General features: G+C 33.4%; 2 protein-coding genes across 2 annotated transcripts in view; one reads left to right on the top strand and one right to left on the bottom strand.

The window, feature by feature from the left end:
• Positions 1–1,828: 1,828 nt before the first annotated feature.
• The window catches only part of LOC134260878 (uncharacterized), a 50,501-nt gene continuing 28,629 nt past the window's right edge, over positions 1,829–23,700 (bottom strand). The window contains exons 30-40 of the mRNA XM_062743403.1: positions 20,367–20,525; positions 5,904–5,987; positions 5,673–5,767; positions 5,428–5,485; positions 4,989–5,219; positions 4,817–4,891; positions 4,516–4,626; positions 3,015–3,182; positions 2,825–2,908; positions 2,656–2,753; positions 1,829–2,510 (exon numbers count right to left, since the gene is read on the bottom strand). Of these exons, the coding sequence (XP_062599387.1) occupies positions 2,087–2,510; positions 2,656–2,753; positions 2,825–2,908; positions 3,015–3,182; positions 4,516–4,626; positions 4,817–4,891; positions 4,989–5,219; positions 5,428–5,485; positions 5,673–5,767; positions 5,904–5,987; positions 20,367–20,525 (1,587 nt within the window). The 3' untranslated portion in view covers positions 1,829–2,086. The remainder of the gene's footprint in view (positions 2,511–2,655; positions 2,754–2,824; positions 2,909–3,014; positions 3,183–4,515; positions 4,627–4,816; positions 4,892–4,988; positions 5,220–5,427; positions 5,486–5,672; positions 5,768–5,903; positions 5,988–20,366; positions 20,526–23,700) is intronic.
• LOC134260875 (uncharacterized) lies at positions 8,616–13,252 on the top strand. Its single transcript, XM_062743400.1, has 3 exons — positions 8,616–9,005; positions 9,321–9,593; positions 10,177–13,252. The coding sequence occupies exons 1-3, from the start codon at positions 8,817–8,819 to the stop codon at positions 11,032–11,034; spliced, it is 1,320 nt and encodes a 439-aa protein (XP_062599384.1). The 5' UTR covers positions 8,616–8,816; the 3' UTR covers positions 11,035–13,252.

Below are 23,700 nucleotides of genomic sequence, written 5' to 3'. Positions count from 1 at the left end.
TAATAGCTAGTCCTAATAAGGGGCTTAGACTAAATATGGCCGAGATATTTAAAAAAAAAAATTCCTTTATTCCATTTTTTGAAAAATATAATGTGATGAGAATATCAAGTTTCGTTTTTTTAATGTTTTAATTAATGAAGCTTAATCATAGTATATCCTGATATAAAATGCTTTTTTAATTTCTCACAACAGTTAATGTAGAATAATTAGTTTCGCTGTGATTCAGTTTTTGTGTGTTTCGTTAATTCCTCTCTTCCAAGAATTAATAAATGAGGGATAACATAAACATATGTATTTCCTAATGTATGTTTAAGTGAATAAACGATATTACAAACCTTTAAGCCCCCCACGAATTTTAATGAATTCACAGTACTATACAAAACAGTAACAGCAAAAAAAAAAACTTAGATATTTGTCTTAACCCTATGTAACTTTGATTACATGCAATTGAACGATATTCTAAAAAAAAATGAAAATACTGTACTTTTGCTTTACATATCAGAGGCAACAAAATGCTAAATGTAGTTTTGAACGTAAAAGTATCCTGAATGGTTCTGCATTCTTTAGTGCAAAGCACAAAATATAACCGTCTCACAAGTGATATAAATTCCATCAACAACAGCAAATCATATTTTTATTTGGTTTATTACATTATCCGTGCCCCTTCTATTTCTTAAAGCATTGTCGTAGGTTGTGACGTCACATCTTTATAATTGTGAAATATGTCTTGGTCCTATCATTGCATTTGTTGTAAGGCTCATTCACAAACTTCTGGAGTACTGTACAACAATATGTTCGAAAACTGGTGTAAATATTAATACTTTAATACTCAAATGAACTCTAAGAAAATTTGAAGTTGCAAAACTTGTTAATATTTGACATTTCAAGAATTTACAGAACCATTCACACAACAAATGAATGAAACCGGAGGGGACTATAGGTTTTCTCTGAGTCTGTCCGTCTATCTGTCTAGTTGTCCCTCTGTTTGTCTGTAAGTCTTTTCGACTTAATTTATTGGTTTTTCACAATTTTTTTTCTAAACGCTTGCAGATATCGAGTTGTGAGTGTATCTTGGTCAAATTTGCATTTCGTTCCGCTAGAAATTCAAAAACCTTTTTCTAAAGGTTATTGTATTTAAAAAGTTAATGAAATTCCGACAGTTTGAAGACAACAATATCAATAAGTGACTTTTTTATTTTAGGCACAAGGCCAAGTCAAGGTCATTCTTGTTTCCTTGACATGATAAAATTATAAATACTGTTTCCATCGGGGGCACCTTCTTCTATTACAAACAAGTATTCGATATGGCATTAGAAATACTTTTTACTAAAAAAAATCATTGAAGTGGAACAAAATTTAATCTTTTCCTGCAACTCTTCAGGATACAGCCACATATTAAAATCAGCTCAATATCTGTAAAGAATTGGGGAAAATGGTGCAGAAATCAATGAAAAATTAAAAAGGCCGTTTTCCCTGAGAACTGTTCAAGCGGAGCAAAATCAAACTTGTCTGTAAATTATCATGATGCATTCCAACAATCAGCTCAATATCTACAAGCGTTTAAAAAAAATGCGTAAAATCAAGATGTACAGACTGACAGACAGAAGTTCTGACACTGTCAGACAGATAAACAGTCTCAGGGGAATCCTTTGTCCCCCGTTTGTGAAACGAAAAAAAAGAAGAAAGAAATACTATATGTATATTAATTTATTTATTTGTCAGTAACATTTAAAAAATATATTTTAATTTCCTTAAATACAAATGCAAACTCAAAATACAAAAATAAAGTCAATGATTTTTTTTTTACATTTGTAAAGCAAGGAAATTAAAAAAAAACATTTATTGGTTAAATAAGAAGTGTGTACAATTTACAACTACAGGACAAAATACTGGCTTTGTCTTAAGACAAAACATGATTTCATCATCAAAATCCAAAATAACTTTTCTATATAAAAGTAAGTTAGTTTAAGAATATTTCAGTGTAAGCATATCCGAGGCAGCATGTCAAATATTATTTTAATCAACTATAGTTTAATGATTCATTTGTATTCTGTCTACTGAGTTCCAGATTGTCTTCATCCATTTTTCAATCATCTAAATCTGACGTATCCTGTAAAGTTTCTCCTGCTTTAATGTCCCGGTCCTCTTCCCCGTCTGTCTGTGTCGGTAATTTACCGACGTGTGATGATTCCTTTTTTGTTAGAGTTAGAGTGTCGTTGTCATCTGTAGAACTGACAGGACTTTGGATGATATTACTTGAGCCATCGTTCTGATTTCCAGATTCAAAAGACGATGGTGCTGCATTTTTTGGAGCTTTATTTGTGGCATCATTTGAAACATTTCTTATATTCTCCAGATCGGGGGACAAAGGTTCTACCTTGTTTTCCCCAATCTTAACCTTCCTTTTTTGTGACTTTGGAGAATTTTCATCAGTCAGTGTGTCATTTTCGCTTTCATTCCGCTTGTAAAAGCTGTTCTTTGTATCTTTCCGTTTACTTTTCTTCCTTTGGCTAATATTATAACGAAATCTCAATTTAACAGAGAAACATTTTTCTTCAAAATATTTTGTTTTTAAAACTATGTAAATCAAAAACATGATTGAATTCATAATATAAACCGAAACCAAGATAAACGAAAAAAATCAAAATAGCCTACCTTTTTGAAAAATAACTTTTTATTTTTATCAATACTTTGTCAGCTCTAAAGGGTTCATCATTCTTAATCAAGATCCCCAGTATAATGATCAGGACTATCTGTAATAAATAACTTTAATTAAACACAGGTTTCAGTAAAAAAAAAACATGAGAAAGGAATATATAATTACCTCCATTATTAGACACATTGACATCATGATGTAAAATCCGATGTTGTATCGAAGAAGTCTGTCCGAGAGCTTATCATAGCATGGCTGTAAAAGATAATCTTATAGAATTCAAATATTCACATACATTCTATTTACTTATAATAAGAATATTACTTTGATATATTTAATTTTTTTTTTTAATTTCACTCGCCTCTCTATATTGTGATGGGTAACAACTACTATGGTAGTTATATGTTGTTGTAAGTGGGTTCGCATGGCAGCAGAAAAGGGACATTTGGCTATAACCAGAAAGTCCATCTTGCTTGTTGGTATAATAGAAATCAATTTCTGACCCGGTTCTGTATCCACAACACTGAAGCTGCAATTACATCTTTCAAAATGTATCAGTGATATTTACTCGATGCATGCATTAATTTTGTGAAAACAATTTAAATTCATTATCACAAACCATATATTTGAAAGACAAGAGTTAACGTTTACTTTATAACACAACTCTTTAAACAATCCATAACTTAACAATTTGATGTTAAATTATATGATAAAGCCAAATAAATTAATAGATATATTCTATAAATATGTATAAAACTAAGTAACTAGCCAACTGATGCTTTTCTGTTAACAACATTTTTTAAGAATCGTTTTGGCCATATAGAGGTCAAATTCTATGTTGACGAACGGAAACTTGATGACAAGAAGCTACGGATATTTAAATGGGTCAGACCAAGTGGTTACAATTTTTCAAAATTCAGAAATATTCAGCAGAGATAAGCGTGAAATACTTTTTGTCACACTTTGATTTTTTATTAGCTTTCAGCCCAAGCGATGCCCAAAGATATTCCATATGTTTTCTTCTACATAATGAACTAAAGGTCATGAATTTTAAAATTTCTGAAGGTACAACCTTGCTTATAATTACAATATACTTTGTCTGCTTTATATTAAGGTACATATATGGTTTTCAAATAATTAAATGCATTTTTTGATCAATAGATTTCCATGTTTACACCATAAAGCTGATATATGTTCATGAAATTCACGGTTTTGGTAATTTGCTCAATGCTTATCATAATCATCTCGACAGTCTGACTGTTTGATTGATTGATTGATCCTATATTGTTTAACGTCCTCTCGAGAATTTTTCACTCATATGGAGACGTCACTGTTTGCCGATGAGTGGCTTCAAATTTTGACTTTTACTCGGCACTCAGGGCCATTGAGCAGTGAGGGATTTTTATCGTGCCAACGCCTGCCGCTGACACGGGGCCTCGGTTTTGAAGGTCTCATCTGAAGGATATTTCAACTTTCACTTCAAAGTCCCCGAGAGCATGGCGAAGGAACAAATGCTACCCATTTCATCGACTAGGTCATTCGCGGCCGAGGTACGATGGATTTTTATCACGGACGAGCGTGTCTATTTTGACTATTTGATGTAGAGGAGTAAAGAAGAAGATTTTTAAAATATAATTACTGTTTATGGAAGTAGCCCATCTAGCCCTCGGAGAAACATATAATCATATGTATTTAATCATACAATCATAAAATTAACAAGTTTTATCATTCTAATTCTTTTAACATTTATGTTACAAAATTGATTAAAACTGGTTCAGCGGTATACATGAAGTGAAATCAGACACTCTTGTCAGACGAAAGAACAGAACAAGAGATCAACAACATGGCACCATAACACTTACAGTATTGAACAGATTATTCCAAGCACTTTCAATCGACCAACTATAGGCAGATATCAAGTACGAATTAAAAAATGTTGGAAAAACGGGATCTGCAACATAATCCGGAAGTCCCTACAATGGAATTGAAGAGCATTTAAAAGATTGGCATTACATTAATTATCAGTTTAAAAATATACACTGTATTCTATTTTATTACACATGCATTACGCATTTACAATATTTTCAGCTGAAACACACGTTTATTTTTACGCTTTTAGTGAATAATCTGCATAAAAATAATGAATAAGCATTTTCCCCCTACAGTTTTATGGACTGCAATCCACCATCCAGTCACAGCTATTATGGTAGACAAACAGAAACTGTGAAAAACAATCGCCTGTAATGTAAAATTTACATACAAAGAACAATTCGATTATAAAGGAATGGACATTTTGAGACATGACTTTTATCAGATTTCACAAAAAAGTACATACGATCAAATGTAAGAATTTGGATCCTCGCTGAATTGAAATGATTGTATAAAATCCAGCTGATACAAGAAGTACTGCGGTAGTGATCATCAACCATCTCCAAATGAGGAGATTCCTACTGAAGGTTGTGTTTATCATTGAGATGCTACTGAAGATGAGGTCAATCTGTTTATGGGAGAACACGGTGTCATAGCGGAGAAAAGCGCTTTCAGCAAAAAATCCAATGGAGGCCAGCTAAATTTTGAGAAAAAAGATTTTAGGGTTTTTATGCTTTAATGTTGTCTTTTAAAGAATTTATAAAGTAGCATTTCACATTTAATAAACTCGCAAGAGGTTTGGAAGTGTCATAATCTTTTAAACTCAAAAATAAAATAAAAATAATAAACAGGATCAGCATCCTGATATTGTTGAATAACTAATTATTGTGAAGATAAAAGCTTACAATGATAACAACGGATACCACTATCCCTGTAGTTATTTTCTTTTTATGACCTTCAGATCTAGGAAAAAAATAAAACTTAAAGTTAAGCAGTTCAAATTAAAAAATAAAAAAACATACAGAATTGTTACATATAAAAGTGACATTTTTCATTGACTTCCCAGAGAGAACGTCGTATGTGTATGACTGGTTAACAAAGTTCTAGCTTTTGAATAACGTTTAGCCTTTCTTTAAATGAAATAACTTACCCTAAAAGAAAATTCTTGACATATCTCAAAATACCAGAATCTTTTGTTTTTCTTAATCTTATGGTATCACGAAGCTCTATGACAATACAAATGATCTGTAACATATAGAAAAAAATATCGATTAATGACCAAAAGAAGATTGTTCAAAATCAAGAAATAAATAAATGTCTACAATAATTAATGTTGTTAATAAGCTGATTCAAATTGAATCACTAGACAACTTAAAATTACCTCAAAGATTGTCGTCAGAGACATGACTGCTAAAAATCCGTTACTGTAGAGACCAATCGTGCTTAAAAACTCTGTTGAACAAACCTAAAATACCAAAATAAATATGTTAACGATCAATATAACGAAGAATTACTTTAAAATTACTTTCACCACTTATGCGATTCTAAATAACATCAATAAATTAAGAAAAAAAACTTTTAAAAATTAAATCTAATATGACTTGAATTTAAGCTGAATAATTTTTATTTAAGGAATGAATTTAATAGCTACCCATTTCATACGGTATAAACTGGGTTGGGGCAGTTAACGCTTTCGGTTTATAAAAAAACGCTTAAACTGTTCCAACCCAGTTAATAGCGTATATAATGGATATCAATTAAATTCATTCCTTAAAATTTAATTTCCATTCAATTAGTGTAAGAAAAAAGATGATTGTTCTAAAAAAAAATGATTTCGATTGGTACAAAATTTGATGTAACGTCAGGCGGATTGATACGTTTTTGGCCCAAGTCATTGTGACGTAGGCAACCCATTTTATACGATATAAAGTAAATTTTTTTATCCATCAAATACAGTGTTACAACCAGAATAAAAAAATCAATTGTATACTTTTGAAGCAGAATTTATTAAACATCAGAAAACAAGAGGCCCATTGGCCACCTCGCTCACCTGAGTAGCTTTGACCATGCTGTTCTTTACCAGATTCCCCCTTGTGATACTTATTGTGACCCCACCCTACCCCATGGGTCATAATTTGGACAATAATTATTTAAAAATTACACTACCCTAGGATGCTTTCGCATAAGTTTCGGCTTTTCTGGCCCAGTGGTTCTGGAGAAGAAGATTTTAAAAGAATTTCCTTTTCAATTCTATGTAAAACTATAATTCCCTATTGTGGCCCTGCCCAACAACCCGGGGTCATGATTTGAACAATTAAAATCTACACTACCCCAGGATGCTTCCATATAATTTCATCTTTTCTGGTCCAGTGATTCTTGAGAAGATTTTTAAAGATTATTCCTTTACATTTTAATGTTAAAGTTGGTTTCCAAATTGTGCCCCCGTTCTTTTGAAATGACCCCACCCTATTTTTGTTTTTCCTTTGTCGAAAATGTGAAAAGTTTACAGACAGACAGATGGACGAGGGACAAAATGTGACCAAAAAAGCTAACTTGAGCCTTTGGCTCAGGTGAGCTAAAAAGCAAAGTAGATCTTTTTATTTGCATTTCCTAACATTTATTTGAGATTTGCTAACATCCCCTACATAAAATGATAAACTTTAACGATTTTTAAAGAATAACCATGGGTAAATGCACATTACTCTGAGAATCTAAAGATATTATAGTGAGCATTTTCAATTATTCAACGGCTGGTTTTCAGAACCTGAGGAATTTGCTAAATTAGTATGATTTGATATTTGCACTTAATCATGCACAATATAGTATGAAACTTGTCAAAAAGAAGCTGGTAGGCAAATTAATGTTTACATGTACTTTATTAATTTTATTACAAAATATCAAATCTACGAGGATTATCCGGTAAAATCGTGGACAAAGCGTTTTTCTTGGAAAATAATGGGCACACTAAGCCCTATGATAAGAATTTTATGTAAAGTTTATACATATCATATTTAAGTTTATTTTCATATGAATGTGCACAGGATACGGTCCTACGGCGCACGAACCAAAAAAACCAGGGTCCCATTACACAATACACGAAAATACATTTCGAAATAAAAGTATCAAATAGGAAAGATTGGTGTTTTACGATTATATTTTTAATCCACTATCTATTACGTCGTCTTTTGGAAAAATTACGGAGCACCGGAGAAAAAAAGCAATGGTGATAGCGAAAGACGTTGTCAATGTAGACCGTCGATTTACGATTGTCTATTTAGTGGAATAATGAAAATATAGCCCATAACTTACTTATAAATCTTCAGTAGGTCCCATGTGTGTACAAGATTAGTCCTTCGACTGTTTATGGAGAAATCAAGGAAAACTCAAGTATGTGCATCAATGAAGATACAAAAATTAACGGGGGGCTTATCCAACTTTTTTTTAGCAAAGAGGACAGTTCAGGAAATGTAACACTGCTTTAGACCCTTTGACGTTATCATCCGTGCGCCGTTAAAGGCGAAACAGTACAGAACATAAAATCCCATAATTTGTTTATTCATGCATATATTTATTTGAAATTTGCTATGTATATTTATGAAAAATGTACTAAAAAGTAGTGAAAATTTTAGAACGCAGTGATATTTTTCTGCTAGACAACTTGTTCACAATTTTACCGGACAGCCCTCGTATATTAAGTTTATTAACCTTACATCATTATATATATAAGCTTACCTAAATCATTAAAAAAGATCCCTACAACATCATATCTGTAAAGTAAATGTATGGAACGCCGGGACTGTCTTATATGAAGATTAAACATTATATGCAGTGCTTCCTTCATTATATGCGGTATTATTTTTATTATATGAAGTAGTTTTTACATTATATCGCGTACTTCTTTCGTTACATGCTGTACTTCTTTCATTATATGCTGTAGTTCTGTCATTATATTATGTATACTTATTATTATATGAAGTGCTCTTAACATTATATAAAGTGCTTTTAACATTATATGAAGTGCTTTTAACATTATATAATGTGCTTTTAACTTTATATTCGGTGAAAACAACAATATATTATTTGCTTCTCACATTATATACAGTATATTCATCATTATATACAGTAGTTCTTTTATCGTGATGATGATGAGCGTTAAATATTATGTCCGGTACTTTAAACATTATGTGCTGTAGATTTTGCATTTTGTTATGATGTAGACACAGTATTATATGCTGTGCTTTCTTCTTTACGATGACGATCTTTCAGCTCATTTGGGAACACGTTCTGTTAGAAAATGGAAGATATTTTACGGGACCTTCAAATGGTTCAATTTATAGATGTCTTCAAAAAAGAAAAGATCACACCAGATATTGTCTGTTTCTTAAATCGCAATGAAATGTTGCAACTTGGATTACATCCGCACGAAATGACAAAACTTCGAAATTTCTGCATAAATTACGGCACAAAGCAACCGACTCGTCAGGTAAGCTACAGTATACATTCTTGCATAAGAACACCTAATCATTTCATAGACACATAGTTTGATTAGCAATTCGTGCAAATTTTATTCCAAAATGTATTCTTATAAATAAATGGCACACCTAATAAAAGAGGGATTTTTTGGGTGTGTGTGTGGGGGGGGGGGGGTAAATATATATAATACTTATGTCGAAAGTTGTACAGTAACTGAGTTTTTTATTTGAATATGAATTTAGTTAATCAATATGAATTAATATTATTTATATATATTGATAAACTATAAACTTTCTATTGATTCTCTCATACTTTTTTAAATTAGATATCTGGTTGTGGAGCATCAAAATTTACCATTCCAAAAGAAACTTTACAAAGTTTTATAGACGATGGCTTTTCCATTTCAAATATTGCCAGCCTTCTTTCGGTGTCGGAGAAAACAATTTATAGACGAATGCAGGAATATAATTTGAAAAAGCGGATCTATACTGATATTGACGATAGAGAATTAAAAAAAATAGTGATGGATGTAATAGAAGAGTTTCCCTCCTGTGGTGAAATAATGCTTGCACAAGTTCTGCGACAACAAAACATAAAGGTATAAGTTTATGAGTGTGTGTGCGTGAGAGAGAGAGAGAGAGAGAGAGAGAGAGAGAGAGAGAGAGAGAGAGAGAGAGAGAGGGGTGCTTTGTGGGGTTGGGGAGGTTTTTTAAAAAAAATAAAATATGTAAATCATGGCTAGCCAAGTATTCCATTAAAAGCAAATAAAAAACACATATGGATGTAAGGCCAAAATAAAAAATACTCTTGTTTCCTGTCATCCGACCTACCCTACATTTACCCTCTGACCCTAAAAGTTTTTATTACATTTTCATTTTTGGGTGACTATTTTTAAATTTTTTAAGTCTACCAACAATATTTACAGAACTAATACATCACAAGTGTACAGGATACCTTTACTTTATAGATCTTCATTACCAAACTTGCTCTGTAAACTGTTAACATATCATTTTCTTGTTATTACATGATATATGTTCTGCATCCATTGAGTTTTCAAAATAAAATTTTTCTCAAAATAATTTTTTTCCCTACCTACCTACCCTAATTTTTTTGGTCAGGGGACAGGAAACAAGAGTATATTTTCTTTTGGCCTAATAGTAATAAAAAAATTTATTTTCCAGATAGAAAGAGCAAAGTTGAGATTAATTTTGCATGAAATGGATAAAGATGGAATAAAGGCTAGGAAATCCGGACGATTGCAAAGAAGGACATACCAGTCACAAGGTCCGAATCATATCTGGCATATTGATTCAAATCACAAACTTGTTAGGTGGAATTTTATCGTATCAGGTGGTATAGATGGATTTAGCAGAATGATAGTTTTTTTAAAATGTGAGGACAATAATAAAGCGGACAATGTGTTCAGATGTTTCATGGAAGGAGTAAAAGATTTTGGGATTCCATTGCGTGTACGTACGGACAAAGGAATGGAAAATAGTAAAATAGCAGATTTTATGATCGAAAAGAGAGGATCTTCAAGTATGTTGCTGGGGAAAAGAGTTCACAATCAACGCATAGAAAGACTGTGGAGAGATGTTTTTAATGGTGTCCTTGGCTATTATTACAGATTGTTTTATTTCATGGAGGAGGAGGAAATTGTAGATCCCTTGAACGAAGTTCATCTACTTGCTCTTCATTACATATATTTACCAAAAATAAACGAAAAATTAAAGCTGTGGTCAAACGCATGGGCCACTCACAGATTACGTACTGTGAAAGCTAGTCCCTGGTGTCTTTGGACTGCTGGAAACTTTAATAACCCTGTGGGGGATGATGTTGCTGATAGTGTTGACAATTTACAAGAACATGAATTAAATGAGTTGGAGGAAAACCCTCGGCCTATATTTGAAGGGCTTTCTTTGTTGAACCCAGTTTGCTTGGAAGAATTGGAGAGGAGATGTCCAGCAACATTGGCATCTGTAAATCATGGGATAGACAAATATCAAATTTGTGTAGAGATTTTGAAAAATTTAAATTAATGACTAGTTTTATTAAATTTAAGCCTGCGAATATCCATGAATTTGTAATATTTCCCAGCTATAGGGAAAATATGCTTTTATAATGTCAATTTTATTTTTTGCAGCAAATACAACAGCATAACAACTCTGATCATTCAAAAAATTTATTATCAACTTCTCAAAACAACAAATGAAAAAAATTCAACTATCAAATGTCTAAAACATGAACAAAATGGAAGCATTTCTCTGAATGAATATTTTCATCATTTATATTTTATGTTACTAGACTCTTTAAAATTCATCATTACATACAAGTACAGACACATAATATTCTGACTCCATCTCCTTTCTTTGTAAATATAAATGATGTTAACAATAAAGCAATTAAATCAAAATCAATTATTTGTTTTATTTACAAATGTAAAAAATAAATGTGTTTGTGAAACACTATGAGCCTTGTGGCAACAGTTTGAACAAGATGTGTTTATGAAACACTATGCGCCTGGCGTCAACAAAGTTCAAAAAAGCTATTTTTAGTATATAGGTCACAGTCAAGATCACAAGGTCATTGGCCTTGGTTTTGTTTGAAAGAACTTAATTAGTGGAGTATGCATACTTAATATGAAGTCCTTATCTCCTATGGTTCAAAAGTTATGGCAAAAAGTGGAAAAAGCTATTATTAGCATATAGGTCACAATCATGGTCACAAGGTCATTGGCCTTGGTGTTGTTTGAAAGATCTTAATTAGTGAAGTATGCATACTAAATATGAAGTCACTATCTCCTATGGTTCAAAAGTTATGGCAAAAAGAGGAAAGAGCTATTTTTGGCATATAGGTCACAGTCAAGGTCACAAGGTCATTGATCTTGATGTCATTTGAAAGAACTTTTTTTTGTGGAGTATGCATTCCAAATATGAAGTCTCTATCTCTTGTGGTTCAAAAGTTTTGGCGAAGGTTAAAGTTGACAAAAGACGGATAGACAAACAGATAAACAGACACACAGACAGGACAAAAACAATATACGCCTGGGATCTATCGATCCGGGCACATAAAAACTTGTTTTTACACAGTCAAGGTCACATGATCATTGTCCTTGGTGTCATTTGAAAGCACTTAATTCATGGCGTATGCATACCAAACATAAAGTCTCTATCTACTATGATTCAAAAGTAATGGTGAAAGTTCTTAAAGTTCTTAAAAGCTATTTTTAGCAAATAGGTCAGTCAAGGTCACAAAATCATTGACCTTAGTTTAATTTGAAAGAACTTTATTAGTGGAGTATGCACACCAAATATAAAGTCCCTGCTTTTCACGGTTCAAAAATTATGGCGAAGGTTAAAGTTGACAAAAGACAGACAGACAGGACAAAAACAATATACGTCCAAGATCTATCAATCAGAGTGCATAAAAATTGTGACCTTGTAGATGTATTTACAAAGTCGCCAAAGTTGATTGTTACTATAAAGAAATGCATATTATAAGTACTCAGTAAAATTAAAACAAATTTAAAATGCAATTCCTATGACCCTCATCCCAAATATATGTACATGTACTGTATATGCAACTGAATTATGACAATGACACCCTCTCTAGTCACCAGCAACCTGTGAAATATGAACCCTTAAGACTTTTACTTAGTCTAAATAACCCTGCAATAAATCCAAGACAAATAAAAGGATCATGAGCTACTTTTGTCAAGAATTAAGTTTTGAGAATTTCTATATGATGCAAAGAAGATGGGTGAACATAATGGGTAAAATGCCTATAACTAACAGTTTACAAAATCTCACTAAGACTGAAATTAGTTGCCTATGGATTAGTATACACATACTAGATAGGAAACATAGGTAATCAAGATTACAAAGCTCACCTCGACAAATGTTATCAGTGTAAGTAATGCAAATCTCACATAATATTTTTTTTCATAATATCTAGTATTTATCCCAACAACAATATTCTTGCAAATTGTGTTTTAACCCCTTACAGGGCATATACACATTTCTAGGTGTGTAGCGTGAAAAACATTTAAAGTGTAAACAGATATTCACAAATTTGTTAATACTGCAGATAACAAGGACTTCAAGTTCATTGGGATTAATCTATTCCCAAAACTTTAACCTGGTCTCTAATGTTTGGAAAATATAGGTCAGATCCAGCATCCGAAGCAAGTCTGGTAGTGTCTTTTCCTAGCTGCATCATCTATGCAAGTTTGGTTCAGGTAGGGCTTATATTTACTAGGGAATGAAAATATAAGTCAGATCCAGCATCCGAAGCAAGTCTGGTAGTGTCCATAGCTGCATCTTCCATGTAAGTTTGGTTCAGGTAGGGCTTATAGTTACTTGGAAATGAAAATATAGTCAGATCCAGCATCTGAAGCAAGACTGGTAGTGTTCATACGTAGATGCATCATCCATGCAAGTTTGGTCACTATAGTGCTCAAAGTTACTTGTAAATGAGACTGCACCGATAACATAAACCTGTTCACTCATGCGGAAAATGTAGATCAGATTTCATCTGAAGCAAGCCTGGTAGTGTGCATCCTTAGTTGAACCATCCATGCAAGTTTGGTCATGCACCAAAAACTGCACCAAAAATGTTAAACTGCCCCAAAAACATTAACCTGGTCATTCCTTTGCTGAAATTGCAGCATCTGAACCTTTGACTCGTACAATGAAACACACTAGAACCATCTTCCACGCATGTCTAAATCAATATATGACATAGAAGTACTTAAAAAGAAAACTGTGCCAAAAAACTTATTAATAACCTTAACCTGGGACACCGACAGTATAACATAAGCTTCGCCAACTTTGTTGAGGTAAGCTAAAAACCTGAATGTTCTGGTTATTCTTTAAAACCACTCATTGACAAGCATTCTTTACTGGAGTCCGAAGTACGCATTGCAAAATGCATAATCATATAGATTGAATAGGAAGTCGTTGGAAGGCACTTCCATGCTCTCTGGGATGGGTAAATTAAGTTTATTAATACATGTATTCGAAGTTGGTAGTAAAGAGGCATTTTTCACAAATGATATCGATGGGTGAATATGAAATCCAAGAATGGGTTCTTCTTCTGAGCCTGTGGCGAATTTCAGTACGCTGCACAATGAAACATCCCCCCTTCTTCCTCCTGAAAATAATACAAATTCACTGTTTTTAATTTCCATTGTTGCAGACTGAGTAATTGTTAACATTAAATCTATTCCATACTAAATAATAACATACAAACAAGATGCTGCATAATGGGCAACATCGCTCACTTGAGAAGCTTTGACCATGCTGTTCTTTACAAGATTTCCCCCTTGTAACACCTAATCTGACCTCACCCTACCCCATGGGTCATAATTTAGACAATCTACACTCTTGATGCTTCCACAAAAGTTTCAACTTTTCAGGCACAGTGGGTCTTGAGAATATTTTCTCAATTAATATACAGTTTTTTCAATGGGTGGCACTGTAGCTCTCCGGTCTGTCAGTAGATATTTTTGGCGAGCTACAGATCTGCAGCTAGCATTTAAGGAGGCTGGTGGGTCAACAAATTAACCACCAGATTTAACATTTTTTTGGATACGGTATCTTAAGCTGTCAACTATTATTTGGCAAAGCAAAAATTCAAACATTTTAGTTTTAAAATTTAAGGCCATATAAAATTGAAATCCTGGTTCTCTGGCCAACGCGCGCATCAGTTTTGAGGTAGCCGCATTGCTAATTTTATTGTATTTTTGATAAAATAAAAAGTTGGTATTGCGGAGACCAATCCGGAAAAAAAAATTCCGACCTCATTTGTTTCGTAGTTTAGTATTCAAATATCACTTCCGGTAGGCATTTGCAATGAGATTTTGGCTACTTCGTTTGAAAATACATTCAGGAACATTACCTACGATGTTTACACGCTGTTAAGCAATGGATAAAGCAGAAATTTTGACCATCAATGGAAAGTATATCTGATTTAAAAAGTTACCTTTATGTTGAAGAAAATTAGAAAATTAAAATAAAAAAAAAATACCTCTCTCATCTACTTTATTGCCAATAAAATGATAAATAAAATGCCGCCCTCCCACATCTGTTTTGGAGAAAATTGGCCTGAGAACCAGAGAATTAAATTTAGATAGCCTATTAGAATCATTTTTTGCATATCTTTACCTGGAGCTCTTCATTGAAAGGAGAACGAAGAAGTCAGAAAATGGCTGCCGGCCCCCAGCCTCTTTAAGAATGTTGGACCAGACTCTAATTTTAATACATGTACCCCCAGACTTGTAATCTGAACTTTCTTGAAAGCACATGGGTTCAGATCATAACATGTATTTTGACATATAAGTATCATAAGCAACCTTTGGGTCGTACAAATTATAAATATTTTTTATCTGATTTTAATAACAAAGAAATTGTTTAGACATGGAATTGGGTGGGCAGACAGATGAGCAACAAGAGGCTAGAGGGCTTTTAATCCCCCTATTGATAAATCGCACAAGTTTCACTTAAACATAAATGTGTTTGGGAAAAATATTATCCTGAGGCCAAAAAGAAATACCTGTAACAACTGACAGGGTTTGATGATGCTAGGCATCTCAGTTTCCAAGCTTTAAAGGATTTGACAAAGAACAAGAGGCCCACGGGCCTTACAGGTCACCTGAGTATCATGTAACAACTTTCAAACAATGGAATTTGGTTTGTGTTTTAAGACCAGAGGCCATGAAATTCACAATTTTGAAAGAGGAACCGTTGCTTATCATAATAATACACTTAGCATGCGTACTCTAGTTACTTTATACCCAGAGGTAGTAAGATCAGAGTAACAGAGAAAATGCATTTCCACTTTGTAACCATTGTGCACCCGACCCCACGGGAACCACATATTTCAAAATTTTGGAAATTTTATCATAAATTTTATTTCATCATGAATGATTTATTAATACCAAAGAGCAGATTTCAAAGCATTAATTTTTTTCAGACTATGTAACCACCCACCCCTGACCCAGGGGGCATGAAAATAACCATTTTGCTAGATACACCTTTCTTCATCAAAAATATATATACTTAGATCACTGGCATAATACCCAGGAGCAAAGAAAATATTTTCAAAGAATTCATGCATTTTCACTATATAATCCTTAGAGACATTTAGAGCCCTGTCCTAACACCAGAACACCTGACCAAGGGGCCATGAATCTGACAATTTTGGAAGAGGTATCCTTCCTAATCATAATTATGTTCATAGTTCATTGGTTTAATACCCAGGAGCAGTGAAGAAGATATTCAAAGAATTCATGTATTTTCACTATATAATCAATAGAGCCCCCCCAACACCCGAAACCCTAACCCAGGGGCCATAAAATTCACAAATTTGGAAGCTCTTGCTCATCATACCTATATACTTAGTAAGTTTATTTAATACCCAGGAGCAAAGAAGAAGATTTTTAAAGAAATAATGTATTTTCACTATATAATCAACCCACTCACCACTTCCAATAAAGCCCCTGACCCAGGGACCATCCAATTCATAAACATGGTTAAGGCACTCTTGTAAATAATAGCTACTTAGTAGATTAATTTATTTAATACCTGGCAGCAGAGGAGAATGATTTTTGAAGGAATTCATGCATTTTCACTATATGATCAAAGAGCCCCATCCTAACACCACAACCCCCAACCCAGGGGTAAAAAAAAAAAAAACTCTTGCTCATCATAACTATATTCCAAGTTAGTTTGTTGAATACCCAGGAGTAAAGAAGAAGATTTTTAAAGAATTAATGTATTTTCACTATATAATCAATAGAGCCCCGCCTTAACACCAGAACCCCTGACCCAGGGGCCATGAATTTCACAATTTTGGTAGAGGACTTAAAGCCATATATGGCATATGTACAATGAAAATTATTAAGACTAAAATTATAAGAACTTATTATTTGTATCATTACTTTATATAAAGATAGAACTTTTCCCTAAATTACAAAATCTAAGTCAATTGCATTATAATTATAAAGATATCACAATTTAACTTGGATTCTCAGAATTTTCTCCGACTCGAAGAAAATACAAAAGATTCTAAATAACACATTACAGAGAAGATAAAATCGTATTATAAGTTGAAACGAGGTGTTCTCCGTGTTCAGAATTGTATGAAAAGTTTTAATTCAAATGTATTAACTATATTTCTTTACTTAATTTTATATTTTTCAAAAATATATTTTTTTGATCAGTTACGCCATATATGGCTTTAATGCTGATTACAATCATGCCAACAGTTTGATTGCTTGATGTCCAGAAGCAAAGAAGAAGATTTTTAAAGATTTCACTAATTTTAGTAGTTTTGGCCCCATCCCTCAGGCCCCAGGGGGGCAGGGACCATCAAATTCACAATTTTTGTTCCCCTTCACCCATAGATGCTGTATACCAAATTTGGTTGAAATTGGCTCAGTGGTTCCAGAGAAGAAGCTAAAAATGTTCAAAAGTTTACAAACGACGTACGACGACGGACGAAAACAGATAGCAATAAGTCTAACAAGAGGCCCAGGGGCCACAGCGCTCATCTGAGCACATCGGCTAGGAAAAAGCACATATCAGATCAGAACTGAAAGTTTACTGAGGTTGGGAGGGGAGGAGGGTTGAATTTTAACCCCCCAGGGGATCATGATTTGAACGAGCTAGAATCTACACTACCTGAGGATGATTCCATATAAATATTACTAATCATGGCTTTGAAGTACTTGAAAAGAAGATTTTAAATATATTGGTTTCCCAATATATCCCCATGTAAAACTTGGGTCGGCCATTTTGGCCCCGCCCTAGCCCCGGGGGTCATGATTTGAACAAACTTGAATCTACACTACCTGAGGATGATTCCAGATGAATTTCATCTTTCCTGACCCAAAGGTTCTTGAGAAGAAGATTTTTTAAGATTTTCCCTATATATACCTTTGTAAAACTTTGATCGGCCATTTTGACCCCGCCATACCTCCGGGGGTCATGATTTGAACAAAATTGAATCTACACTACTTGAGCATGCTTCCATATAAATATGATGAATTATGGGTTTGTCATTCTTGAGAACAAAATTTTTAAAGAATTTTCCTTTATATTTCTATGTAAAACTTTGATCAACCATTTTGGCCCCGCCCTACCCCCGGGGGTCATGATTTGAATAAACTTGAATCTACACTACCTGAGGATGTTTCCCAATAAGTTTCATCTTTCCTGGCACAGTGGTTCTTGTGAAGAAGATTTTGAAAACATACCACCAAATTTTCACTAATTCTCAATTATCTCCCCTTGAATGAGGGCGTGGCCCTTCATGTAAACAAACTTGAATTTCTGTCACCCAAGGATGCTTTGTGGCAAGTTTGGTTGAAATTGGCCAAGCGGTTCTTGAGAAGAAGTCGAAAATGTGAAAAGTTTACGGACAGACAGACAGACATACAGCTAGACGGACGCCGGACAAAATGTGATCAGAAAAGCTCACTTGAGCTTTTGGCTCTGGTGAGCTAAAAAATCCTATGGTTGTGTTTGTAAAATCTGACTAGCTATGTTCAGCCATTCAAATTCGTACAAATGATTCCTGCAGATTACATGCCAAATACGCCCATCTTCTTTCCGAGTCCGATATTTGTAAGAATTAGACCAAACATACTGGAAATATCCTTTGATCCGCATCACAGGCACTTTGGGTCTGGACATGCCTATTTCATTTTTTCCCATTGAATTTTCTTTCAAATCTAACGTCTACGCATATTTTTCCTATTTTTGTTATTTTTACATGCACTGTCTGATATTTAAAAAGAAAGCTCCTTCACAGCTGAAAACAATTTATGTGAAAATGTAAAAAAAAGCTTATTGGGATAAAAAGTCTACATTTTCTATAATTGTTAGGCAGTGCTAATAAGAATATTTAAATAAGAAAAATATGTCTCGACCCTAAGTTTAAAAAGAAAAAATAATAAGGGGGTGGGGGTGAACCTAGAAGTGCCTGTGATCCGCACTCTGCATCTGTGAAAGGGAGCATAATCAGATAATTAATATTTCTGTGACAGTGTGATAGACTTGCATTTTATATTTCATTTGGGTGGAAGGGGAGAGCACCTCCCTGGAACCCCCTTTTCAAAATCGCTGGATCTGCCCCTATTCATTTTTAGAGAAGTGGACAGGCTATCGCCTGCATCCATGTAGCCGATAGCCTGTCCACTTCTCTAAAAAGAATAGATCTGCCCCCTGTCACGGGCGACGGACACCTATCAAAACATGTACATTCGGTCTGTCCCGGACGTCGGGCAGCCGTGTGCCCTCCCAACTCATCTCACTGTGCCCACACACAGTCTGTTAGTGTGTTATATGTATCAACTTCAATATGAGATGGAGCTTGTGCAGCTAAATAATTTAAGTCATTATTTAATCGACATCTACCTACCTTGGTGTTTTCTTGCAGCACATTCTCTTAATGCAACTCGAAGTTTGTGACGCTCTCCGATGGTCGCTACCCCCAAACTGGATAGCTGGCCATCGGATAGATTCTGCGCTACATCAAAATCAATATTTTCGCTCAAAAACCTGCTAAGAAGCGCATGGAGATTTGCCCTTTGCAGGGCTTCTTTTAACAACCCATCAGGATCACTTGCGATTGCCGCCATTTTTGTCCACATCCAAGAGGGATTCCGAAAGTAAGTTTCCGAAAGATCATCATCATAAAGAAGAAAGCACAGCATATAATACTGTGTCTACATCATAACAAAATGCAAAATCTACAGCACATAATGTTTAAAGTACCGGACATAATATTTAACGCTCATCATCATCACGATAAAAGAACTACTGTATATAATGATGAATATACTGTATATAATGTGAGAAGCACATAATATATTGTTGTTTTCACCGAATATAAAGTTAAAAGCACATTATATAATGTTAAAAGCACTTCATATAATGTTAAAAGCACTTTATATAATGTTAAGAGCACTTCATATAATAATAAGTATACATAATATAATGACAGAACTACAGCATATAATGAAAGAAGTACAGCATGTAACGAAAGAAGTACGCGATATAATGTAAAAACTACTTCATATAATAAAAATAATACCGCATATAATGAAGGAAGCACTGCATATAATGTTTAATCTTCATATAAGACAGTCCCGGCGTTCCATATAAATGGGACACACATTTTATATTTTCTTCAACCCCCCTCCCCTCTCCCGAAAAAAAAATCATTTATACATATGTAGCTTATATCAATATTTCCATTCTGAAACTCTGTTTTAAAGGAGATGTTTTCAACAAACATTATACAACATTTTAGCGGAGCATTCCACCTTTAAATAAGTGAAATATGTGTAGTGAAAATTACAAATTACCTTTTTCTCACATATGACACTAGAATGCATAGTGGGAGAATCCAGATAGGCATCTCCGTAGCAGCAGGCAAATGGCTGAGCTCCAGTATAGCCTGTATAACCGCTGGTAGATGCCATGTTTGCCAGTTCATATGGTCCCCTAGCACCACAGCAATCAAACTGTTGAAATTTCATATATAAGTTTTCACTTTTAAATTGGTTTAAACAGGATTCTTATTATAAATATCTTTTTTTATAAAATGTTCGCTTTGATACTGAAATAAATCGTCATCATTCAGTCAGATCGATCAAATGTAAAGAAAACGCCCTGAAGTAACCCGTTTGTTTAAACAAAAAAAGTCGTCGATATTGAAGGAAAACTCTGTATAGTCTAGTCATTCTACTGAAAAATGAGAACTAATTGCAGGGACCTATATACTAACTAGTATGTACTAGTATATAGGTCCCTGCTAATTGCAACAGTATATATTTTACTGCAGATTTGTAGATAAGCTATTGGTAACTCACATATAAAAAGTTTAGAAAAATTCACTCAGGGGAAAGTTGGGAAATCGAAAGATTAAAATTAGGTATCAAAATGTATTTAGAATGACCCATTTGCACACCATACTTTCTCTATATGAGCTTCCTATGACAGAAAACCTGTAAACAAAAGCCAATTAGCATTAAAAGTTGTTGTCTTAACCTGTAGTTTGTTATGCAATCAAAATTAAATCAAAAATATTATATTTTGATTTTCAAAGAAGTGAAGTTTGACTTCCACACAGACCAAATATCATCTACACATATATAATGGTTGCAATTACCAGGCCTATTGGCATTAATTTGGGTATTTAGGCACACTTGTAAATAACAATTACAATATAAAGTACAATTTTTAAAATTTATTTTCAAAAAGAATAATTATTCAGTATTGTGGGGTGTACCATGTAGATCTACTCTTGTGTAAAATCTCTAAATTCATGTAAACAAAAAAAGTATGGAAGGCTGTTTGTATTCACAATATACATTGTGTGTGAAATTTCTAAATGTGAATGTGTTTATTTTCATTTTATTTTATACCCCAGTAGTTTTAGGTTTTATACACAATAAATAAATATAAACACAAAATGTATGAAACACAGTTTGTATACAAAATAAATAAAAACAGCCTAGGAAGCTTATCAGACAAGTACACTGAATATACAATTTCATCATCACAGAATATATTTTGATTAGATATCTAGAAAATACATAGAAATCTATTATTTTGAAATATAGAGTACATAATTTATGGAATCACATGAACAGGATTTGATTTGAAGGTGTCCGAGTTAAAAAAAATCAAATATTTAATTCCATTCAGGCATCTCCGGAACTTGAATTTGGGCAGTGTGATTCAAACAATTTTTTGCTTTCCAGATTACTGCTGATTGCTTTTGTAAATAGTAACGAAACCTTAAAATATAAAATGCCAATTGATATTGAGCTTTTTCTCTGTAATGACTGCACCATCTACATGCATGCATGTACAAGAGCTGCAGTATGCTTATAGTAATGGAAATCATTCAAATGGAATCGTTTAGACAGCTTTAATTGCTTAAATGCTCTTTTTCAAAATTCTTTTTGTAACTTTTAACAAAATATTTTGAACCCATTTTAAAAAACTTTCTCCTTGTAGATCATGTGGTCATTTTTGCAATGTTCAGTAAAATGCCTGATGCGGCACTTATTGAAGCGCCATTTTGTGGCGACTGGTGATAAAGGCATTCCCATGAGCATGCTTTAGAATGTGAACAATCTGGAACACTTTCAAAGTCACTTCTTAATAAGAGCAACATTGAAACTAAGTTTTGAAACTGTTGCAATTAGTTCCCATTTTGATGGAAAATTTGATAATTTGACTAGACTAGTATAACCTTCAATCACAACTAATTTGCTTGTCTGCTAAGTGTTACATTTTCAGTATATTTCAGCAATTTAGCCCTGAAACTTAGGCTCAGCGGGTGTATTGACAAAGTGATATTCGATAAAAACCCTATCACCAGATTCTATAAACTTTCGACAGGGCTTTTTCGCTATTTAGTAAGTTAATTGCCAAAAAGAATAATTGTATTTTAATGTTTGTAGCAAAACCATTTGCAAGCCACATATGGTCTACAGATTCGTTTTTATTTCTTTATACCAAAAATGCTACAAGCGTAGACTGATATAATAAAATAAAAAATCGTGTAAAATTCAGTTTAAAACTGAAAACTAACCAAATTATTGCGGCTAACGAGACTAATCAATGATGTCTACTTACATGCACGAGGGGCTATCAAGAAGTTCGTGGATTAGCGCCATAAAATAAAAACCGCTTTATGTACATCAATGAATTTTAAAACTTTTATTTATCATCATCTTTTCTATCTATATAATAAACCACAAATCATAACATTTATTTTCAAATAAATTAGTACAGTTTTTGTGAGCAATGGTATGTCCAGGCGGCACAACCTCGAAAACGACATGTTTTACGACCTAAGTGTAACTAAGATAAACTATTTTGATATGAACAGGTATGTGTTGGGACACATAGAATATGGAAATTTTACCTATTTCTGGAAGTTCAATGAAATCTCATTGTAAATTTTACATCGAGTATCGAAATGAATATTGCATGAATATTGCATTGAAAATGACGTCAAACGGGGGAAGGGGTTTTCCTTTTCCAACATTCTATAAAGTTTTGCCCCTGGAAAAACTGGTATACACGTACGAAATGTTAAAACTGGCTAGGGAGAAATAATATGCATCCAGATTACTTGTTTTTAATGCCAATATAGATTCAGAGAGAAAAGGGATGCAAAATTAATGTCAATTTGAAGTCAAGGTTTGAAAAATCTATCACGTCAAATAATGACGTAAATCATGTGTTTTAGCTATATTCAACTCAAAAAACATAATATGATGGTACAATCAAGCGAGGATCTCTTCCAATGTATAAATCCAGTCCTTATACTCAGCTCTAGGGAATCTCATCAAAATAAGTGTACGAGGTAGAAGAAGCGGTCATTGAAAAATAATGACGTTATCGGACGTCATGAAACAAAGCGGCGACGGCGCCGTGTGATCATATAATGTTTTTATTTTATAATAATTTGGGAAGTAATAAACGTATCAAGCTTAAATTTTCAACATTTCTTCATTTTTTGTTGTTTTGTTCCTTATAAATTTTGTAAGCTCAGACAACAAAGTACTAATTTTATAGCCTCAGTCCACGAACTTTTTGATAACCCCTCGCAAATACAACTTGATTAATTTTCAAATTCATTTTAATACTTTTTTTTTTCAATTTTCAATAATAAATCTT

Source organism: Saccostrea cucullata, unplaced genomic scaffold (genome assembly GCF_032062105.1).
Source record: "Saccostrea cucullata isolate Sc308-1 unplaced genomic scaffold, CSIRO_AGI_Scuc_v1 ctg4533, whole genome shotgun sequence".
Taxonomy (NCBI): domain Eukaryota; kingdom Metazoa; phylum Mollusca; class Bivalvia; order Ostreida; family Ostreidae; genus Saccostrea; species Saccostrea cuccullata.
The sequence above is the reverse complement of the archived record's forward strand: the minus strand, read 5'-3'. Positions and strand labels throughout refer to the sequence as shown.

Bases quoted from the DNA above. Each gene is read 5' to 3' on its own strand.
- LOC134260875 (XM_062743400.1), top strand. From the start codon at position 8,817: ATGGAAGATATTTTACGGGACCTTCAAATGGTTCAATTTATAGATGTC. The intron at 9,006-9,320 runs GTAAGCTACAGT...TTTTTAAATTAG, and splicing joins CAAAGCAACCGACTCGTCAG to ATATCTGGTTGTGGAGCATC. The intron at 9,594-10,176 runs GTATAAGTTTAT...TTTATTTTCCAG, and splicing joins TGCGACAACAAAACATAAAG to ATAGAAAGAGCAAAGTTGAG.